This window comes from Lates calcarifer, linkage group LG18 (assembly GCF_001640805.2).
Source record: "Lates calcarifer isolate ASB-BC8 linkage group LG18, TLL_Latcal_v3, whole genome shotgun sequence".
Taxonomy (NCBI): Eukaryota; Metazoa; Chordata; class Actinopteri; family Centropomidae; genus Lates; species Lates calcarifer.
Genome location: NC_066850.1, coordinates 6,600,767 through 6,620,398, shown reverse-complemented (window position 1 = coordinate 6,620,398; position 19,632 = coordinate 6,600,767). Strand labels below are relative to the sequence as shown.

The 19,632-nt window shown below is 40.1% G+C and overlaps 1 protein-coding gene across 3 annotated transcripts in view; it reads right to left on the bottom strand.

The window, feature by feature from the left end:
* exoc4 (exocyst complex component 4) overlaps positions 1–19,632 on the bottom strand; it is a 104,566-nt gene that overhangs the window by 69,797 nt on the left and 15,137 nt on the right. For 2 of the 3 annotated variants that reach the window (XM_018671012.2, XM_051077538.1), the window contains exons 8-10: positions 18,582–18,762; positions 7,866–8,011; positions 7,548–7,636 (exon numbers count right to left, since the gene is read on the bottom strand). In XM_018671012.2, the coding sequence (XP_018526528.1) occupies positions 7,548–7,636; positions 7,866–8,011; positions 18,582–18,762 (416 nt within the window). Of the gene's footprint in view, positions 1–73; positions 1,358–7,547; positions 7,637–7,865; positions 8,012–18,581; positions 18,763–19,632 lie in introns of those variants that run through there. The other variant, XM_018671013.2, reaches the window with a different exon arrangement.

Below are 19,632 nucleotides of genomic sequence, written 5' to 3'. Positions count from 1 at the left end.
AGGAGTTGCTGTGACTCAGACACCATATTCATATTTATTTTATTTTACACAATTATTCATGTGAAATTCAAATGAAGTCTGCTACAAATTTTTGTAAGCTGAGAAGGTAGAACCAGTTACATACTGATGGTAAAAATCTGTAGCTACAACCTGAAGAGGGGATTTGAGCAGAATAAGGTATGAAATGAAATAAAACATTTATCTAACATGTCGAAACTGTCGAAAGATTGTTTGACTCAATGTTACATGCTGGCTCACGTCCAGAGTCCAAAAACTTGCAAAGTAAAAGACATACCGGACTGGTGAGCTAGAAACTCAGCTGCCGTTTGGTGTAAATGTGTTTGTCTGTCTACATGTGTTAGCCCTGTTCTAGGGTTACAATTGTAATCTGGAGCTACTGTAATCAGTGGATTTGCTCATAGAAGCAGAATAAACCAGTGGAGTTGCACAGTTCAACATTGGTGAATTTTTAGATGCAAATTTGTGCTGTTGACAAATTTGATGGCACTGACCTTTAAGGGAATGGAGAGTACCACAAATTTAGGAAGCTATTATATCATCTGCGTCACACAACCAAGCAAGTAGTCACTAGGCCATCAAACGTCAAGCACTACTTAGACTTGTAACCTCCACAGACTACTTAGACGTGTACCATAAATCCACCTCTACCTCATTGCATGCTGAGATAGGACAGTCTTAAATTTCTGTTTCATACCTTACAAGAATTAATGGCAGCAAGACAAGCTGTTAAACATTAAACTACATTGATGGTGCACAAACAGCAGGAATAATGGAAAATGGAACGCTGAAGCTGTTGATAAAAGTTATAAAGCACCAGTATCATCCTTAAAAGAGGTAAATCAGTAAGGTTTCCTTCACTTGCACCTATTACAGAAACTGTACCTTGTACACAACAGTTACATTTTGGAAAAAAACAGCATCACCACGCTTACTGTAATCATCAAGGGTGTACAGCCAGGCCTCTTGAATCTGTCAAGCATAACAAAGATTAACGTATGAGTGATTGAGTCCATGCATGTGTGTGTGTGTGTGTGTGTGCGTAAAGACCAGGAGAACTAATCGGCCAGAAAACCAGGTGTCATCACATCTTTGATTGGGCCCAGCAGGGACTCAGCCAGCACACTGCACACCGTCTTCTTTATCGGAGGAACCTGTTGCACGCTGGGAAGGCAAGAGGCGTGTTTATTTGTCTGGGCTAACAGCGTAGCTGCTTCCGTGCAGATGCCAAGGTCTCTACAGTCTCAAGTCCCACATGCCCTTCTTTCACCCTTCATTCCATTCCTCTCTGCCTCCCTTTTCCATTCGTTCACCCCTCCATCTTCTCCAATCAGCAGGCCTGAGATTAAAAGCAAACACTGAGGTAACAGTCAAAGCCGCCAATAATGATAGGACCAATACTGATTAAAATTAGCCTCAGGTTGGAAAAATACACCAAGCTCTCTCTCTGATTAAATGTCTGCACTGTGTAAACTATCACAACCTTTTTCTATTCTCCTTCTGTTGTCCTCTGCATCCCCCTGTCATTTCTAGTCATTGTGCTTCTATTTTCTCACTGGATTTAATGTCTGATTTAACTGTTTTTCAGCTCAACAAGGTGTGGGTCTAAATCTTGATTTTGTGTGAAAATCTCCCGACTTAGTTTCAAGGCCATCAGTGCATGCCTGAATAAGATGTGCATGCGATGCTTCACATTAAAATGCTTTGGTTAATGCTGGAGTAATTTCAGTTCACATCCAGTTTTACCCCTGGGCTCGTACCGAGATTTATTCCAGCAGGTGTTACTGGTTTGTGTTTCGATAATCTGTGATTCATAATTTATCTAAAAGTGGAGAGTCACAACAACTAAATGAAGCATGTGTTTTCATGCTGAACACATATTACGAAACAACAGGGAGTCAATGGCAACTCTAATATATGTCCTAAAATAAATGGCTGCAATATCTTTCCCATTGTAATGCTTCTATCCATTAGTTTCCTAACCAGGGGTATGGTGAGGTGCACTACAGTAAAAACCTGATATCATTATTATCATTATAAGCCACAGTGCATTTTCCACAATGTCTCCATGCTCTTCTTTAATTTCAACATCAGAGCTACTGTAATTCAATCACTGCTCCCACAGCAGATGAGAATCCAACACTTTAGGAGTGTGTATGTCTTGGAGGAGGAGGGGAGGGGAGTCACATCTGTAATGTTGTTTTAACCATTATCATCAACTTTGCTGAAATCTATGTGCAAATTGAACACAATAAGTGGAAGATAACACATACAAAATAACTACAGCGAGCAAGGACATCTGCTGGAGTGTGTGTATGTGTGCCTGTTTTCCCACAATATGCAGAGCTGCTCCATATTTGCTTTCATGCTGAACACAAATACAGGCTTTTCACAGTAATAGCCTGTCAGGTAACAGAGGTACCTTGCATTTTATCTACAAACCCAGTTATGTCGCTGCTGGAACAAAGTGATTCATAAAGGTCTGGCACCGGAACAACAGGGGGAGACGACATTTTCTAGTGACATTCCTGTGGTGTACAGCATAGACTTGGTTACAACGTCATTCAATTACAGCATGTCGGACATGTCATTTGTGACATAACTTGCAGTGCATACTTTATGTAGTGTACACATACATACACACCCCCACATCTGGCCAGTATGAAAGCTCTCATTGTCACTGATGTGACATGCATTTTCTACATCACTCAGCTTCATGGGTACTGTTCTGCTAGCAATAATGCCACTTGAAGGACGCTTCTAAAAATAATATGTTAAGAAATCTTTTTTAGTCTTCCATTTGCTGTGAAAAAAGTCAATGAAAAACTGTATTGTCTTTAAATTTTAAGAAAAGGTTCCTGTACTGTGTGTAAAATGTACTTTGCTAAATTTCCTCAACCCTGAGACTGGGATTATGTTTCAGAAGTTCCTCAGAAACTTACTAAGTTATGAGTTATAACTGAAAATAATATTACCTCCATTATATAATTCTTGCTTATCAAATTTACTCTGTTGCACAAGGAGGAAGAAAAATGTAAACAAGTTTTGGGGAAAAAAGGACATTAGGTTTAATGATTTTTGTTGTTGTTGTTGTTTTACAGCACATAAGTGGTCATTTTAAGTTTAGAATAGTCTGAGTAGTAGCAGTTTATATTATTATATTTTCATTTTCAAGTAAATTTATCTTTGCTCATACAGAAGAACCAAGCGCCCAGGAAAAAAGTGGTGCTAGCACACATTTCATGTACCCTGATAACCATTATAAATACTGAATTTATTCGAAATAATTTGACTGACATTTACTTTCAGTCTATTAATATAAACACACATCACATTGCTTATTTTGACAAGGTTTAAATTTGCTTGTGATTTGTTGACTGTGTTAATGTAGAGACGCCTACACATACACATATAAATCTATTAAAATGTCAATCTTCAAGAAGCAAAGAGTTGGAGAAATTTAACAGAGAAAGAAAGATGAGTGTGAAACACCAAATCATAATAGAGCATCAATATATGAAAGAAAAAAGAAAGAAAAATTAAAGACAGAGGCATCAATCGCAGCTAAGCAGGTGCCTTTGACATTCCAGCACCATAATCCTATAATAATTATTGACTTTTTTACTGTCAAAGTTCAATTTCATCAACAGTTCCATCTATGAATATGATAAATCATAATTGCAAGGTCAGTGGAAGTCAAGTATTGATCACTCCACCAGATGAGTGAACAACCATTATCCTTAACAACAAATGGAGAGCATGAATGATTGGAAAAAAGAATAATTGGAAAGGCCAGTGATTGTACAGTAAAAATGGATTAAAGGGCCTTTTGGAGTGTGAATGTGAGTGACGAGGTGATCTGAAAGTGGCTGTTCACCTGATAATAAAGCTTTCCCCAAAACATAATACATCCCACCCCCAGCAATCACAATCGCAGTTTGGCAAAGTCTGCAACACCACACATCACTTGACAGGAACATGTTGTTTCTGCTACTTCACCTCACAAATGCACACACGCGCACAAACACACATATACAAGTGGCTATTAACATCTGCCAGCCCCACCCCTGAATATACCACCCACCATTACTTCCACCCCCATGTCTCCCGTTAGACATTTTTCCATTTGCACCTCTTCTCCCTCCCCTCCCTATTGGGGTGTACAAATCAGCTTGACAAGGAACACCACTTCTGGTTGCCCCCAGCAGTCACTCTCTTTCTCCTCCCCCTTTCCCTGTTCCTCCCTCTCTCTCATGGGAACATGATGCTATTATACATAAACAAGAAGCCCCTAAAACAACATGGGCTTTTTTTTTTCCTGCACCTCAGACCGAGTATTAGGTATTAAGGGGTGGGCAGAAGAGGAGCTGTTTGTAACTAGATTGCTTCTGCACAGAGGACTCAGACAGACAGTTCTTTTTGTTTGCTGGACACCCTGTGAATAAGTCTATTTGAATATCAAAAGGAAAACAGGGACTGTGTGAAATAGATTTGGAACCGAGTTGATTATGAATACATCTTAGGAGTGATGGGAGGTCAGAGGTGGGAGAAAGTTGGGAATGGGAGTGTATGAATGTGCCTGCGGGGGAGTTTGAAGTGTATATGTTTGTTTACGTGCATATCCGGGACAAGCGTGTGGTGATAGGCAATCTTTGTGTACGACTGACACGTGCGGGCGGGGGGGTTTGTGGGGTTGTCACTTCAAACATGCCCTGGGGCAAGGCAATATCGCAATGAAACACAATGAACGGCCACGACACAAAGAGAAATAAAATCAAAAAAATCCTGTAGATGCATTATTGGCTTGGCGTGCTGCAAGACCGCAGTAGTTACTGAGATATATTCATGCTTCACCTCCCGGATGACCACTGGGGCACTCCCGAGTCATCCAATGCCTACACACACACAGGGGCGAGGATGTAACAATCTTGTGGTTGGGAGACATGGAGAAGAATACAGGGGGTAACACATCTATAGCTTGAAAATTGTTGTTTTCATCATTTATTCATGGAGAATGTGATTGAATCTGGATGAGGTCCTGTGATTCCAAAGTAGGGGTTTGTCAAGGATGCAAACACACCCACAAAGAGTGCAGACAGCTGAGGATCTGCTCTGTATATGAACATTATATACCATACATACTGGAGCTCACTACATATGTTCAGAATACATATTCCACATGTGGCTACATATGGAGTTGTAATAAAGACTTGAGATGAATCATTGGATTAATTGAAGCATACGGCACATGCTTCAGTAGAGAAGGCAAGCAATTAAGTCCCCCTGTGTGTTTGCATATGCATGTGAGGCATGTGAATAAGCGCCTGGGTGGCCATGTGCATGTGTGTAATGATATACAGCCGGTCCTTACAACACTCAGGAGACATAAATTACAGATATTACAGATTAATTTCAAAGCCATTAGAGATATGCGAGTGTGGATAGGTTACAAAACCATTACACATTCTAGACAAATACCACTGCTCTCATCTTTACTTACAGAAGATCTGGGACCATGGGCATAGATATGTGAAACACCGTAACCCCTCAGAAATGTGTGATATTATGGTGAAATGCAGCAAATATAGTAGCAGCCTCGGCACAAACTACAGAATCATTTGTAGTGGTGACTTCACTTTTGACCACTTTTCTGAATTTGTTAACAGCGCATAGCTGGATTTAAAATGAACAATCAAACTCTTACTTCCAGGACTGTGGTGGTGAGCATTTGAGTTAATAACTATATTGACTTGAAGCAGACCGTTGAGAAAAAAGAGTTCAGGAAACTCCAAGTGGAGAGACTAAGTGACACACATGACTGAGCTTTAAGTGTTGAGTAATCCTGTCGCCAGAAGAATTCATCAACTCAATCTCTCACTTCTAACTCTTTTCCTCTCCATCTCTCTCTACAGTAAGTTTAATTTGAAGAGAGAGAAAAAAGTCCCTTTCCACAACATCTCAATACATATTTTTCTAATTTCTTCCTTCAGAAATCTCTTAATGGCTTCTTCGCTGGACCCTGATGAAAACAATGACTTTTAACCTTCCTTCCCCCCCCGCATCCCTCTCTCCCCTTCCTCCATCACAGTCGACTTATTTCACTTTCTAAATGATTTCTTACTCCTTCAATCTCTTTGCAGCCATTCAGGGCCCCGGCCCGAGCTTGTGGCCGGTGCTGCGCATTGTGACAGGTGAAATGAAAGCCCAGAGAAATCTCATCTTCTTATAAACGCTTCGAGGCATTCAGCCAGTCAAAAAAAATATTTTTTCCCCAGTTCTTTCTCAGGCGCTGACAGATGGAAGAAGGAAAAAAAAGTGAGCCGTTATTTGAAGACCATTTGGGCTTTTCCTTTATCCACAGTTAATCAATGCTGTTCTTCTTTTGGGGGGGGGTGGGGGGGCTGAGGCAGTACATCTTGCATACATTTTACAAACTACCTACTGTATGAGTGGCATTTCCTGTCCAACAAAAAGAACAAAAAGGTCAATTAGCCATTCTTTGGTTCATTTTAAGTTAAAAACCTACAGGAGCCTAATTAATACTCTGTTATTTAAATAGTTTATTGTGAATATTGTGGGTTACGGAGTAGTCTCTACAAATCAAGCAACATACTGTTATTGTTTTGCTTCATCTCTTACCTCTTCTATTTTATTCAAACAATGTCAACAAGAAGCTTGGTCTTAAAGAGAGAATAGTAGCAGACACACAGCACTGTCAGACACTGCTGATTGAAACCTCAAGGTCAGAGGCACAGAAACAGAGAGCCAGAGAGAGACAGAAGAAGTAGGAGCAGTAGAACATTATAGACTCTCCAGGGTCTGGCTGTGTAGCTCACTTGCTGTGCTATTTTGTGTGTGTATGTATGAGTGAGAGAGTTTTCAAGGCCTCTCCCCTGCTGGCAGATTCTGCAAAGTCACCCTGCTCTCCTCCCCTCGTCAATCTCTTCCCCTATCGCAGTTTCCCTCTCCACACTCCTGTTATCTGCCTTTCTGTTCTTTTAAGTGTGACTCCTCGATCTGCAACACGCCCTCCCTATCTCTCTCTCACGCCCTCCATTCCAACTCTCCATCACCCCAAAATCTGTTCTACACTGTGCGGCTGGGTCCTTCCGCACCCCTGCCTCCATCTTAGCCAAAACATGACCAAATCGAACCTCATCTCCTTCCGCCATGTCTGTGTCCTGTTCCCACTCAAGGCATGATACACACCTCCTCATAATCTTTGTGTTCATGTATCCACAAACCCATTATTCCTGTCTGTTCAGTAAGCTTGTGGGTCTCTGTGTTTTCTCAATTCACCCATACACCTCTAACCCTTACTTCTCTTTTCATCCTCCCACCCAACTCTAACCCTCCACATGATCCCACACACTGCACACCCTGCTCAATTTATTCTTCTTCCTCTGTCACATCTTTCCCTTTTTCCATTCCTCTGTCATTATTTTTCACACCTTCTGGACTGTCATCTCTGTTCTCCACCCTTCTCTATTCATCCTCAGACCACCCCTCCTTCCCCCCCGTCTCCTTACCTTGTAATTCTCCACTCTTGCTGTAGAGTTCTCGCCTCTGCTCTCTCAAGTAGGCACTCATGCTGATGGCATGGGAAGATGATTCGAACCTGCAAAACACACCAGAAGTTCAACAAGTGGCCACACAACAATACAATAGAATGCAACAGGAAGCTACAGGAAATGACCAGCAACCTTGAGTATGAGATGTTAAACAGAATAATGTGACTTGAATATACTTTCAGTCTTTTGAGATATTTAAATTATACATGGCTCTAATATATAGAATACTTTATTCTAACACAGTATAAACCACAGAACAAAAGGTGCGATCCTTACTTGAAGAGAGACTGCTTGGCACGCTGTGGTTTCTTCTTTGCAAAAAAGGCAGCAAACTCACTGCCAGTGCTGGCATAGGAGAGTTGAGCCGATGGCTCAGTGGCACTCCGGCTGTTCTTCACATCAAGATACTCCATCAGCAGAACCTAAGCAACACACAGAGCACTCGGTCAAAGGCTAAGAAGCAGAAGGATCAATTTTATTACCAATCTTAAGAACCTCCATGTTAGTAACTAAACTGGTCCATAAAACATAGAGATAAACTGAAACCAAGATCACTTCCTGGAATATTACAAAGTCACTAATAGAGCCTCAGAAAGTGATCTATCAAAAAGTGTGATCACAAAGCATCAATTTCAACTGTCAAAAAAAGTGTGCAGGTACTCCCTGATGCCACTTTACTTTGTTATTATACCCAAATTTGTCACAATCATATGCTTCCTCCTGATATTGTTACACCTCAGATACTGTAGCATGGAGTGCTCAAGCTTATCAATGACTTCCACTTACAATCACATCCTGTAAGCTTGGCCTGTCTGCTCTGTTCACTTGTAACATTATTCATGAGCACCTTTTTCATCTATAACGTCTTTGTATAGCAGGTCTACATCTGGATTATGGATGAAAAGAAAAAACACCCTAATTTACATACATTTACCATCGGGTTATGCTCTCTCTCTCTCTCTGTGGAGCTCAAGGCAGAAACTTTCCTTTAATGTGTTTGATTTGAATGTTTGGATCATTAGCCTTCTGGTTTGATACCACAGAGCACCACAGCTCATTGAAGTGCTTATATAAAGATTTTACCTAACTCTCTCTATTAAGAGTCACTTTGATTGTATTTGAATTTCCACAGTTATTGTGCCAGCTGGGGTCATTGAAACATACTTAGATTTTCACATAACTTTTAATGTAAAACTGCAATTACAAATGCCTTGTTCAGCAGAGATATGTATCTAGAATATCAGCTTGAGACATCCCCAGCAGTATTTATCATGGCTTGTAGTACGACAGTGTATTACAATTAATGGCAGCATTTTATCTACAAAGCCAATCCTGGAAAACAAAAGAAAAATCCAAACTCTGGAGATAGAAAAACAGCACTGACATGACTGGGTGCTTTTGATGACCACCGTTAAAATTCTTGTCCTCCATTTTCCTGATCTGTCTGTATGATCCATGGGGAAATCCATCAACGTCTTATCATGCTTCATAAAAATCTTATCAACTTCTAACAATAGCTGAGGACAAGCACATTGAAACTCTGGCCAGACAGAGAAAGTTAACTTCCTCTACTCTATCATTATATCTGCACATTCTCTCTGTTGCTTTCACTGGCTCTCATTTTTCAAAATCTCTTAGTGCCTCATTTCTCATTTCTCACATTTCTATTTTCTCTCTCTTGCTCCGTCTACCCCAGTTCATCCTCTCCTCTCCCTCTCACCCTTCTTCATTCTTCTCTCTGTGTGAATACATATGTTCTAAAATAGCCTCCCATATCTAATAGCTTCATAATTTAGCAGGTCCATTTAGCCTGTGTGTGTCTAATTCTGAAGCGCAGTGTGGGTCAGCCCAGAACGGGACAGGAGTAATGGTAGAGCAGATGGAGATCCATCCCGACCATAATGATGTAATTAACGCTGCAGAGAGCAACCCCCCCGTCATGCATGGGAAAGCCTTCACACGCTAGCACAGATATTAATTTGAGTGCACACACATGCACGAATTTGCAAGTGAAGATTCATGAAAAAATGATGCAAAAGCAGGAATCTTCTGAAAAATCTTACGACTCAAAAAAGCTTATTGATAAAAAATATTCAGAGGTTTAAATGTTGTTGTTGATGATTATATAAGTAATACTTATCAAGGACACTGTCTTCCAAAGTAAAAAAAGAAATCTGTAATGTGTTATTGACTATTTAATGTTTTCTAAAATATCAAGCTATAAAATTGTGTCAAAAAGTGCATGCTACACTGATATCAAAAGGGTGAATGCAATTTGGCTATGTTCAGGCTCAGAATTAGAAAATATATAATATAATTTCTGTTAATATGCTCCCACTAATTCAAGAAATAAAGGCAAATCTGGATTAATGGAAATTGATAAACATCACTTTATGGGGAAAAATTAATACTATTAAGATGGCTGTTGCTCCACAATTTAATTGCAACTCTATGAAGATGCCAATAACCATTTCTCAGGGAATCCTCAAACAATATAATGGTCTGATTAAGGAGTATCTCTGGAACAGAACAAAGCCAACAATCAGCCTGAAAAAAAATCTCAAGAGAAAATGGAGCATTTGCTCTCTCAAACATGCTATTATGTAACACGGCCTTTGAAATAAATAAACCAGCAAGACACTGGGCAAATTATGTCTTTAACCCAGGATGGGTACAAGTGGAAAACATACAGCATCATCTAACATTACAGAAGTATGATCACAGAGGAATACAGCAAAACAAACCAAAAAGTTTCGGAGCATTGCAATAAAAAGATACTCTTTGAAATAGCCCTACAATCTGTATAGGGACAAGATCCTTTGTTTGGGATAAATGGTTGACAGAAGGAATACATGTTATGAATGACCTCTATGGAGATCATTTATTTACGTCATCCGAGGAACTGAAGGAACAATTTAATCTGATAAAAGGGGATTTCTGGAAGCATTTACTTTGGGCTGAAGAAAGAAGAGGAAGAGGAGAGTATGGTTCAAGATCTTTTTAATTCTTCTAGCATATTACAATACTACACATTTTCAGTATTTTTATGAAAATAATCTCAATTTCTCAGACTAAAATTTGCAAAAGCCTGAGATTAATATGGCAAAGGAATCTTAATAATGAGATTAGGGCAGATTCATGGCAGGATGCGATTTCATATGTAGGCAGTAAGTTAGTCCATTATAAAACTCTACATAAATATCATTTTACACAAGTGATATTGTATAAAAAGGGCTTAACCCAATATAATGAATGTTGGAAATGTATGTGTTCCATGGGAGTATTCCTTGTTACTGCCTTTTTGGAAAAAGGCACAAAAAAAAAACTTGTAGCTCAAATAATCACAGTGGTGTCTGTTAGGGGATTAATATTTCATGCCACCAGGGCTCACTAAAGCAGAGTTTGGGCTAGCAGTAATAGGTTTTATTGTAGCATCCTGGGTTATTTTATGTAACTGGGAGAGCCTGAACTGCAGAGTGGGTTAAACTTATGACAGAGACTGCTTCTTTTGAAAATTTTGATTGCCAAGGTAAATCATGTCTAAAGTAAAGCTGGCCAAAAATGAGTCTAGGGTCATGACACTTGGTCACAAATGTTCATGTAAATACACAAGTCAATCCCACACACACAGTCCTCCACCACACACTTAATTACTCTCTAACACACTTCCCTTCATCGCAGGCAGTGCTGGAGGCCATATCACACACGCCCTCTCCAATCGGCAACACTGTGGCTTCCACTTGCCACTAGCCTCATGCTGCAGCTAATCCTATCAGTGTATTAATTACTAATGATGAGCCAGTGGAGCGAAACCCCCACTTGCTTGCAAGCTAACGCCCAAGTAGACTTAATGAAATGCCAGCGCTGGGCTGATGAAGGGGCTCCGACCCTACTTAAATTGCATTAGCCCAGAGACAGAGTGAACTTTGGAGGCAATTAACTGGACTGCTAGGACAGAGAGAAAGATGGAGGGATATGAGGCAGAAAGTAACACAGAAAAAGAGTAGGAAAGAAGGGGAAATAAAGGTGGGAAAGAGTTGTGGAGAACAGAAAGAGCAAAGGATTATAGGTGGAGAATGAACAACTAAAGGCCGAACAGAATGCTAAAGAGAAAATGGGAATGGAAAGAGAAGGGAGGGAAAAGTGAGAAGGACAAAGAGAAAACACAAGAGACCAAGTTAAATAACTCTTGGTGATGATTTAACACTTCTAAGTGAAGTTTAAAAAGATGGTTGGTTTCCCCACCTTTACTTAAGGAACTTTCTACTTATTTTGGTGAGGGCACAAGCCTTTAGTAGACAAGACTCACCGATCTACCTCCAATCAGCATGTTACACAGTTCTTTATCCATTATAGGGCTCATCTAATAACAAGTGTTAAAATGGTCCTAACAAAGTTACTTTGTTCCAAAGCCAAACTACGGCTTAATTTATATTTTCTCTTACAGGCAGATAGGATGACACGGATCTCATATATCTCATTGTGCAGTGTTCAAACTAACAAATTATCGAGAACAACAGAACAATTTCAGAAACTGAACATTTCATCCTTGTTTGTCAAGACAGTGTCTTAATTTCTTTTTATAAAGGACAAAGTATTACAATTACTGTAGTACGTTCTGTAGTACCCAGAGCATCACAACAATGCAAAAATACCCAGATCCACAAGTGACAAAAATAAATAAATGCAACGGTATTAATTGTAGATCAGTTCCATGTCGAAGCCAGTTCTTATTTAGTAAAATCCTGGAGCATTCATAACAGCTGACGTATTGGTGGATGAGAAATGGGATTTCATGGAAATTAGGCAAATATAATGTTCACACACTCTCGCTTACACTCACTGCCTTTAAAATTGGCAACAGCAACCACCAGATGGAAATGAGTTTGTGTCTATTATCACTTATCTTTATTTGTTTGAACAATTCAGGTTGAAAATCTGGTATTTAAACATCAAAGCATCATCGTAGCGACTTCTTCAGTGTAAATGGATCTCGATAAGCAAGCCAAAACAGTTTCTCCGTTCTACATTAGTTCAGTGGACTTCCACTCAAAGGTTAGAGAGATTTAATGGAGAAAGGATAGGAGTAAAGCAACTGCCCGAATTCACTAAAAATCAATGTTCATGGATGAATCTGTGAAACAGTGGATGGAAAAAGGAATGGTATGTAAAGATGTGAGACACAGCAAATGGCTCTTCACACCAGATAATAAGACCGAGCTCAAGAGTTCATATCAACTCGAGTGAGTGTGTGTACATGTTTGCCTGTTTACGTGTGGGCACACATGCAAAACACATCTCTCTCAAGGGCTCCCCTGACAAAGACAATCATTTCCACAGCAATTATTCAATGTAATTCTATCAACCAACCAAACCTCGTTCTGCACTTGAGTGGCTTAGGTCTCGCCCCAAACTTAAATCAGTCCACTGGGCTGGGTGCGAGTTCTATTAAAAAATGGAGAAAAGCTTCATGGAAGTCTGCCTTTGTAATTCATTACCAGCACTGCCATTTATTTCTTCCCTAACAAAATGTCCTGATGTCTCCCTTTGTGCTTGGAGAAAGTGTACACTCATCTTCTATTCTGTTCATTAGGGCCCTAAAACAAACAAATCAGAACAATTAAGAGAGCATCACTCAAAGCTTTGCAGGTGTGCACTTGTCATCAATTGGCTAAAATTAAAGGAATAAATATCACTTCATTTTCTCTTTCCTCGTTCCCATCCTCTCCTTCTTATTAAGTCATCTTACAAGCAGCCGAGAGAACAATCTCAACACTTTGTTCCTTTTACAAGGCTTTATTGAAATCGGCTGTTTTCCCGCTAAATCCCCTGGCTGGTGTCTTGTCACAAAACATATTGACTGATATCCCTCGCTGCTAGTTTGAAGTTAAAGCCCAAGTGTCCTTGGCCGTCAAAGAAAGGTTTCTGTATACACCCTGTATTGATTGTGTTCCAGAAACTTCAATAACCCTCACAAGTTTGGACAGAGCCTCAGCCACAACTACTCCCGCAGCACTGAACTACCGCTAACCAGTGGGGGTTCTCACCTAGAGCGGGTTGCATCAAGTCAATCTTTTGAAGGCTATCTTGTTGTCTGCTGGAAAGGAAGATGTGCCTGTGTGCTCACTGAAAACCACTTCGTCTCTCTCCGTTTCATTGCTTATGTCCCAAACATTTATATATGTACTTATTGTTTCAAATAAAAAAGAAAGAGGAATAATTCAGTGGTGTTTCTATGGATACCATCGTTTAAAAATATGCATTTTTCATTTTCATTTCTATGATAGTCAAACATTGATTACTGTATATTTCTAACTGAATACCAAGACAGAAGATAAAACCTTTAAAATATACCTAAATATAGAGCACTAACGATATCACTATTCACCATAACTGGTTAAATTATGGGTGAACTTTATCATTATGGTGACCTTCAAAGTCAATTTTCTCTGTTATTGCTCACTGAGACTATATTGTAATCTTTGTCTACTGAATTCTTTTCATTTTAGCTATACAGTAATAGTACTTTTTTTTTTTACTGAATTCTTGGATTTAATACTGTATGTGTGCTGTACGCATAAGAAACACTTGGTCAGTACAATATCTATTCCCAAAGCTATACATGCTGATGATCTTCCAAGTGGTACAATGGCACAAAACTCACCAGCATTTGATTAAATCCCTGGTGATTTTAATGTAGTGGCTGTAAGAGGGGAGAGGGGCAAGGGGGCTGGAGCTGGGAGAGATGAGACTTTGCAACACTGTGGAGATGGTAGACTTCAACGCGCTCCAGCAATATGTAAATATGACAGCGCTTTAGAGAGCAGAATAAATGTGACACATTGATTAAAATGTTGGGCGAGAACAACGTAGCAATGTCTGTGCTTCATATCTAATTAAAAGAGATCATTGTCTTCTGGCTACTCTCTGGCAGTTCAATCCCCTCGATTTCACTCTGCTGATGAGCTGAGAGAAGGCGGTGCATATTTAAGCCACTTGTATATTTAAATATCTTTGGCACAAACATAATACCCCCTTTGTTTTGGTTAATATACAGCAATAAAAAGATTCATTTATGAAGCAGATCTAGTCTAAGGTCTAGGCTCTCTTCTGAATCATTAGGGGGAGGGGGAGGGCAAGAATGTGATCAGGAATACATAAAAATGGGAAAAGACTATTAGAAAATTATGTTAGAAATGGATGAAAGCAATGTGTTAAAGCCCAGGAAAATCACAGTATCAAAAAGAGTCCTTGCTTGACAGGTACCTAAACTTTTCAAGTTTTGTTTAAACTCTTTCTGTGGAGCCCACATGAAAAAAGCTCAGCCCATGCCCCTCACTTTGTATTTGTACAGGTCTCTGCGTAAGTATCTATGATCTAGAAATCAGTTCACTCAGAAGACAGATCGTAAACATCCATCCACTTTTTTGAATGCAAGCGCAGAGTTCTTCTGCAGAGGAGAAGCCACTCATTAAAAGTGTGATCTGTACTCTGGTCACACATTCGCGGCAGACAACGGACATGGCAAGCAGTTCACCCAGCCACAAATCCTTGCAGAATTCGCAAATGGCCAGCTAATTAACAAACTCATACGCCTCAAACCGAACAGCCGACAAGGTCAAAGGGTGACAGGCGTCAGTAGCCAGAGTGCGCGAAATATACATTGAATAACACTCTCACTGGGCTGTCTTAATGAAGAATGCATGGAGAGGTTCATGAACCATGATCTTGAATGAACTATGTTACCCAATTACCTGTTAACGTATTGTGACTTCTTCCTTGTTAATGATTCAAAGGAAACTTGTGAGTTTTCTCTCTTGGCACATAATGTTGTTTTGACTAACATTTTTACTCAGAGAACGTAACATTAAAGCTTGCCAGGCTGACAGGCTGTCGTAATGTTGCAATGGTGCTATACTGTATTTTCTGAAGACGAAAGAGAGGCATATTAAACATTTATGGATACACACAAATTCCAGTCACTCTGATTTCTTAGAAAAAAAAAACAAGATTGCTTTGAAGAACAAGATAGTTTCTGATGGAGAGGGAGAAAAAAGGCAGTCACACACAGAGAGTAGTGAAGGCATGTGGTGGTGCATACTTAGAAATGTAAATTCAATAATGGTGTGAATAATCAATAGATATACTCACACACATTCTACAGAAAGCCACTAGAAAAATTGTGAAGTGGCATTAAAACACTCCTTCCAGCATCAAGACTTCTGATTACCATCCAGCCTTTTATGCCTTCAATCGATACGTCTACACTGAAATAAACAACAAGTTGGAGCATCTCCAGCATTTCTGAACAGGGATTAGAACCAATACATGAATCCTGACTTTCAAAGGCATGTTTACCCACTCCCATTCTGAGCCTAGCGGGCCTCAGTCACACGCTGATGAGCGGCGCTTCTCAGCCGAGGCCTTGTAACCGGGTGCACCCTGTGTTTCTGTCGGCTCTAAGCATCTGTCTGCTGGTATGTCATGTGGAAAGGTCAACCTGGTTTCTCCACCTCTCAAAGTGGGAGGGAAAAAAAAACACCTACCAAGAGGTTTCTGTACATGTCAAATATGTGATCTGCAATGAGTAAGACAGGCAGGGATTCAAATGATTTAACTGTAAATGGGGAAAAAAGACTCTAAAAGACAGTCTTGCTGGTAAGTGGCAAAAAGGTAGTTTTAACAACTTTCAACTGTCTCAATGAGAATAAAATGACTCCTTACCTAGACACTGCAGTTGCTACAAATACATTACTTGCCTCTGTCTAAACTGAGTTAACAAGATGCCCAAGTTAGCCAAACCTTGCGGTGAGAAAATCCTTTGTTCAAGCCTTCATATGAATTTTAGAGGGATCACTTTTAAATTGTATATTTTTCAGGCTATAGTACCGTAATTTCCTGACTATTGAGCGCATTTGACTATAAGCCGCACCCACTAAATTTAAAAAGAAAAAAAAAAGGACACATACAGGCCGCACTTGTCTATAAGCCACAGGTGTCTAAATGTTTTTGCAGCATGAAGTGCGTTAGGCCGTAAAAATCTATAAATTAGCTGCATCATTGTTTAAGCCGCAAGTTTCAAAGCGTAAAAGCGAAAAAAGTAGAGGCTTATAGTCCGGAAATTACGGTAAACAATTGTTTGGAAAATTAAGAGAAAGTTACAGTGGTTATTATGGAACTGAAGAAGACAAACTCAAGTGAGAAACAAAGATGGTAACCAAATTCTGACCAATGCTGAGTAGGTTCCTGCCCCTTTGTGGGTCTTAAGACGTGCGATAAGAACTAGCTCAGTATCCAATAATATTTAACAGAGCCACTGTGGGAGCAGTAGGAATTTAATTTCTCTCATTGCTGATATGTGACTCTCTAAGACAGAGTGGGCTAAACGAATGGGGTGAAAGGGAGTGTGGGAGTTGTGCGAAAAAAAGAAAGCAAGATAATAAGATTAAGAAGGAAATTACAAGGAGTAAGAGGGGCATGCAAGAGGTACTGGGAAAATGAGAGTCTGTAATACAGGGGCAGCAGGAATGATGCTGAGGAAGGAGGGAAGGAGCAAGGGAAATGTAAATGAAGAGTGGGAGAGAACAACAAACCAACAAGCAGGACATGAAAAAGATGGCGGGGGGGGACGAGGGGGCCTTCATATTGATACAATCGGTCAGGAAATAATAACACGAGTGAGTGAATAAGAAAACCTCATTTCATGTAATGAGTATTCTAATCAAGAGATTACATTATCTCACATCGCAGAGAGACTGGGGAGAGTGGAGTCCCTGGCAACTGGGTGTTGGCGGCGGTCGCGTGCTGGGGAATGGCTTATTGCCTTCTGTAGCTGCAGTGGTACAGCAGAGCTATTACAGTACATGCCTATGCTCATTCACACCCTTGAAAACACACACACATACACCTCAACACCTCTATATTTATGCATTCAAGCATGCCAGCTAAAAAATATGGACGTTACTGGAGGAAGACGAGCTGTAGCACGTGAGCTACAAATAGATAGGCTTTCAATTTAACTGGGCAAGGGCTTAGTGTAATTTTATTTATTTTTATATGTTTATCATCTGTAAAACCAGCTCATTGTAATTAATGATTGTGCTGTCGATTACCATGGTGATGATCAGGTTAGCCCTGGGGGAAAATATGTTTTCTATTAAAACAGAAGATCCTCATCCTCTTAAACAAAATCAGACTCTCAAAACAAGTTAAAATGCAGTTATACACATGAGGCATGCTTCAGAAAAGCATCATACATTTAAATTACACAACTCCCAGTGAAGGAGCATCAGGGAGAATGCTGTTTTCTTGGGTATGAACACACATATAGGGAGACAGACACACACACACACGCGCACAGACACACACACACACCGGTGGCTTTGAGAGCAACGACTGCCACCGATTTTCCTCTGAGATTCACCATAGGTCAGCTCAACAGCTGCTCATCCCCTCCGCCAATCAAACGGGAGCAGGGAGCAAGAACCCAGCATAAATACACGCCAATTAAAGAACCTAAAATTAATCCAAGCAATCATGCTTCCCCTGTCTTCTCTCGCTACTTCTCACTGACAGATTGAATGCCATCCATAACATTGCTGCCAGTTTCTCTAATGATTAATTTACTGTAAGAGAAGGTGAATTAAATCAATGTTTTATAAGAAAAGAGTGAAAAATAAATCAAGGATGAACAAATCTCCATGGCAGTAAATGAAAAATAAAAGCCTCCGCCTGTGAGGGAAGAGAAAACAAACAACCCAAGTTCACCATGAAAGCCTGTTACTATGGTGCAGTGACCCTATACTATAAGAAATTTAAAGAATTTACAGAAATAATGGTAATTGGCAACATGGTATAATGGTAACATAATGGACACTAGAAGAGAACAATGATAACATACATCAAAGTAGGCTTGTACTACTTTAAACTATAATGAGCACACATGTCAGTAGTCTAGAGACATTTTGTCTATCACCATTGCTCAGAACTGACCTGCAGCACTGTCTGGATTTTGGCAGAGACGTCCGCCTGCTCGTAGAGCTTGATGCCCTCTTCGTGGGCCCCGCCCGGGCACTGCACCGCAATCTGCTGCAGGTGGGTCAGCACCACGCTGTGAGCCTGGGCCACTGCCTTGAACTTATCAAACAAAAGCTCCAGCAGTTCTAGCAGCAGCCTGCAGAGGGAGCCAGAGGGAGCAGAAAGGGAGGGCGAAAATGAGAAACACAGGGGAAAGGGAGTGGGAGAGGGGGGAGTTAAGACACGGAGAAGAGAGGGAAGAGGAGGGAGAGCAAGAGAAGTTGTGAGAGATGAGTCATGGTCATGTTTAATTGAAATAAAACAAAAATGTGATACATTTTTCACTTTTGGAATAAAAAAGAGATCTGAAATGCAACATTTATTATGTGAGAATTTTTACATGGTCGTTTCTTTCACAATCTAATACAGGAGCTTAGAAACACAACCAGCACTACATTCCCCCGACACTTTATTAATAAAGAAAATCAACTGGCCTTGAGCCACCAAGGAATTCATCCTCTGTTTGAATATTAGAGGGAATGGAAAATGAGTCCTACCGTGTGCTGATATTGCCGGTGCCAGCCTGCACACCAGTTAACAGATTTTTCTTATCACCAACACTGACATCTAAACATAAAAAGGCTACAAACCCCAGCATGTTGCAACAGTTAACAACCATTTTCTGTACTCCTCTAGGTTTGCCTTACCTCCAAATTCATGGCATCCATTACAACAGTTGAGAAATAGCAATGCCTTTTATTGTATCATGGTAAGCAACATCCAAACACCCTTGTTTCTCACAGGTCTAACGGTGCCTGCAGTTGTGTCAAAACCTCTTCACTGCCACTAGGAGGATGTATATGTGCACAGATGCAGTCTTCTACATGATGAAATGATTCTTATTACAATGCATTTACCTTCATAATCAAGGTAAATAATGTGTAATTAAAAAGTAACTACTATGCATAAATCCAACCAATGACTTGAGATAAAGAAGACTAAAGGTAAAACTAAAGCTAAAGGAGAG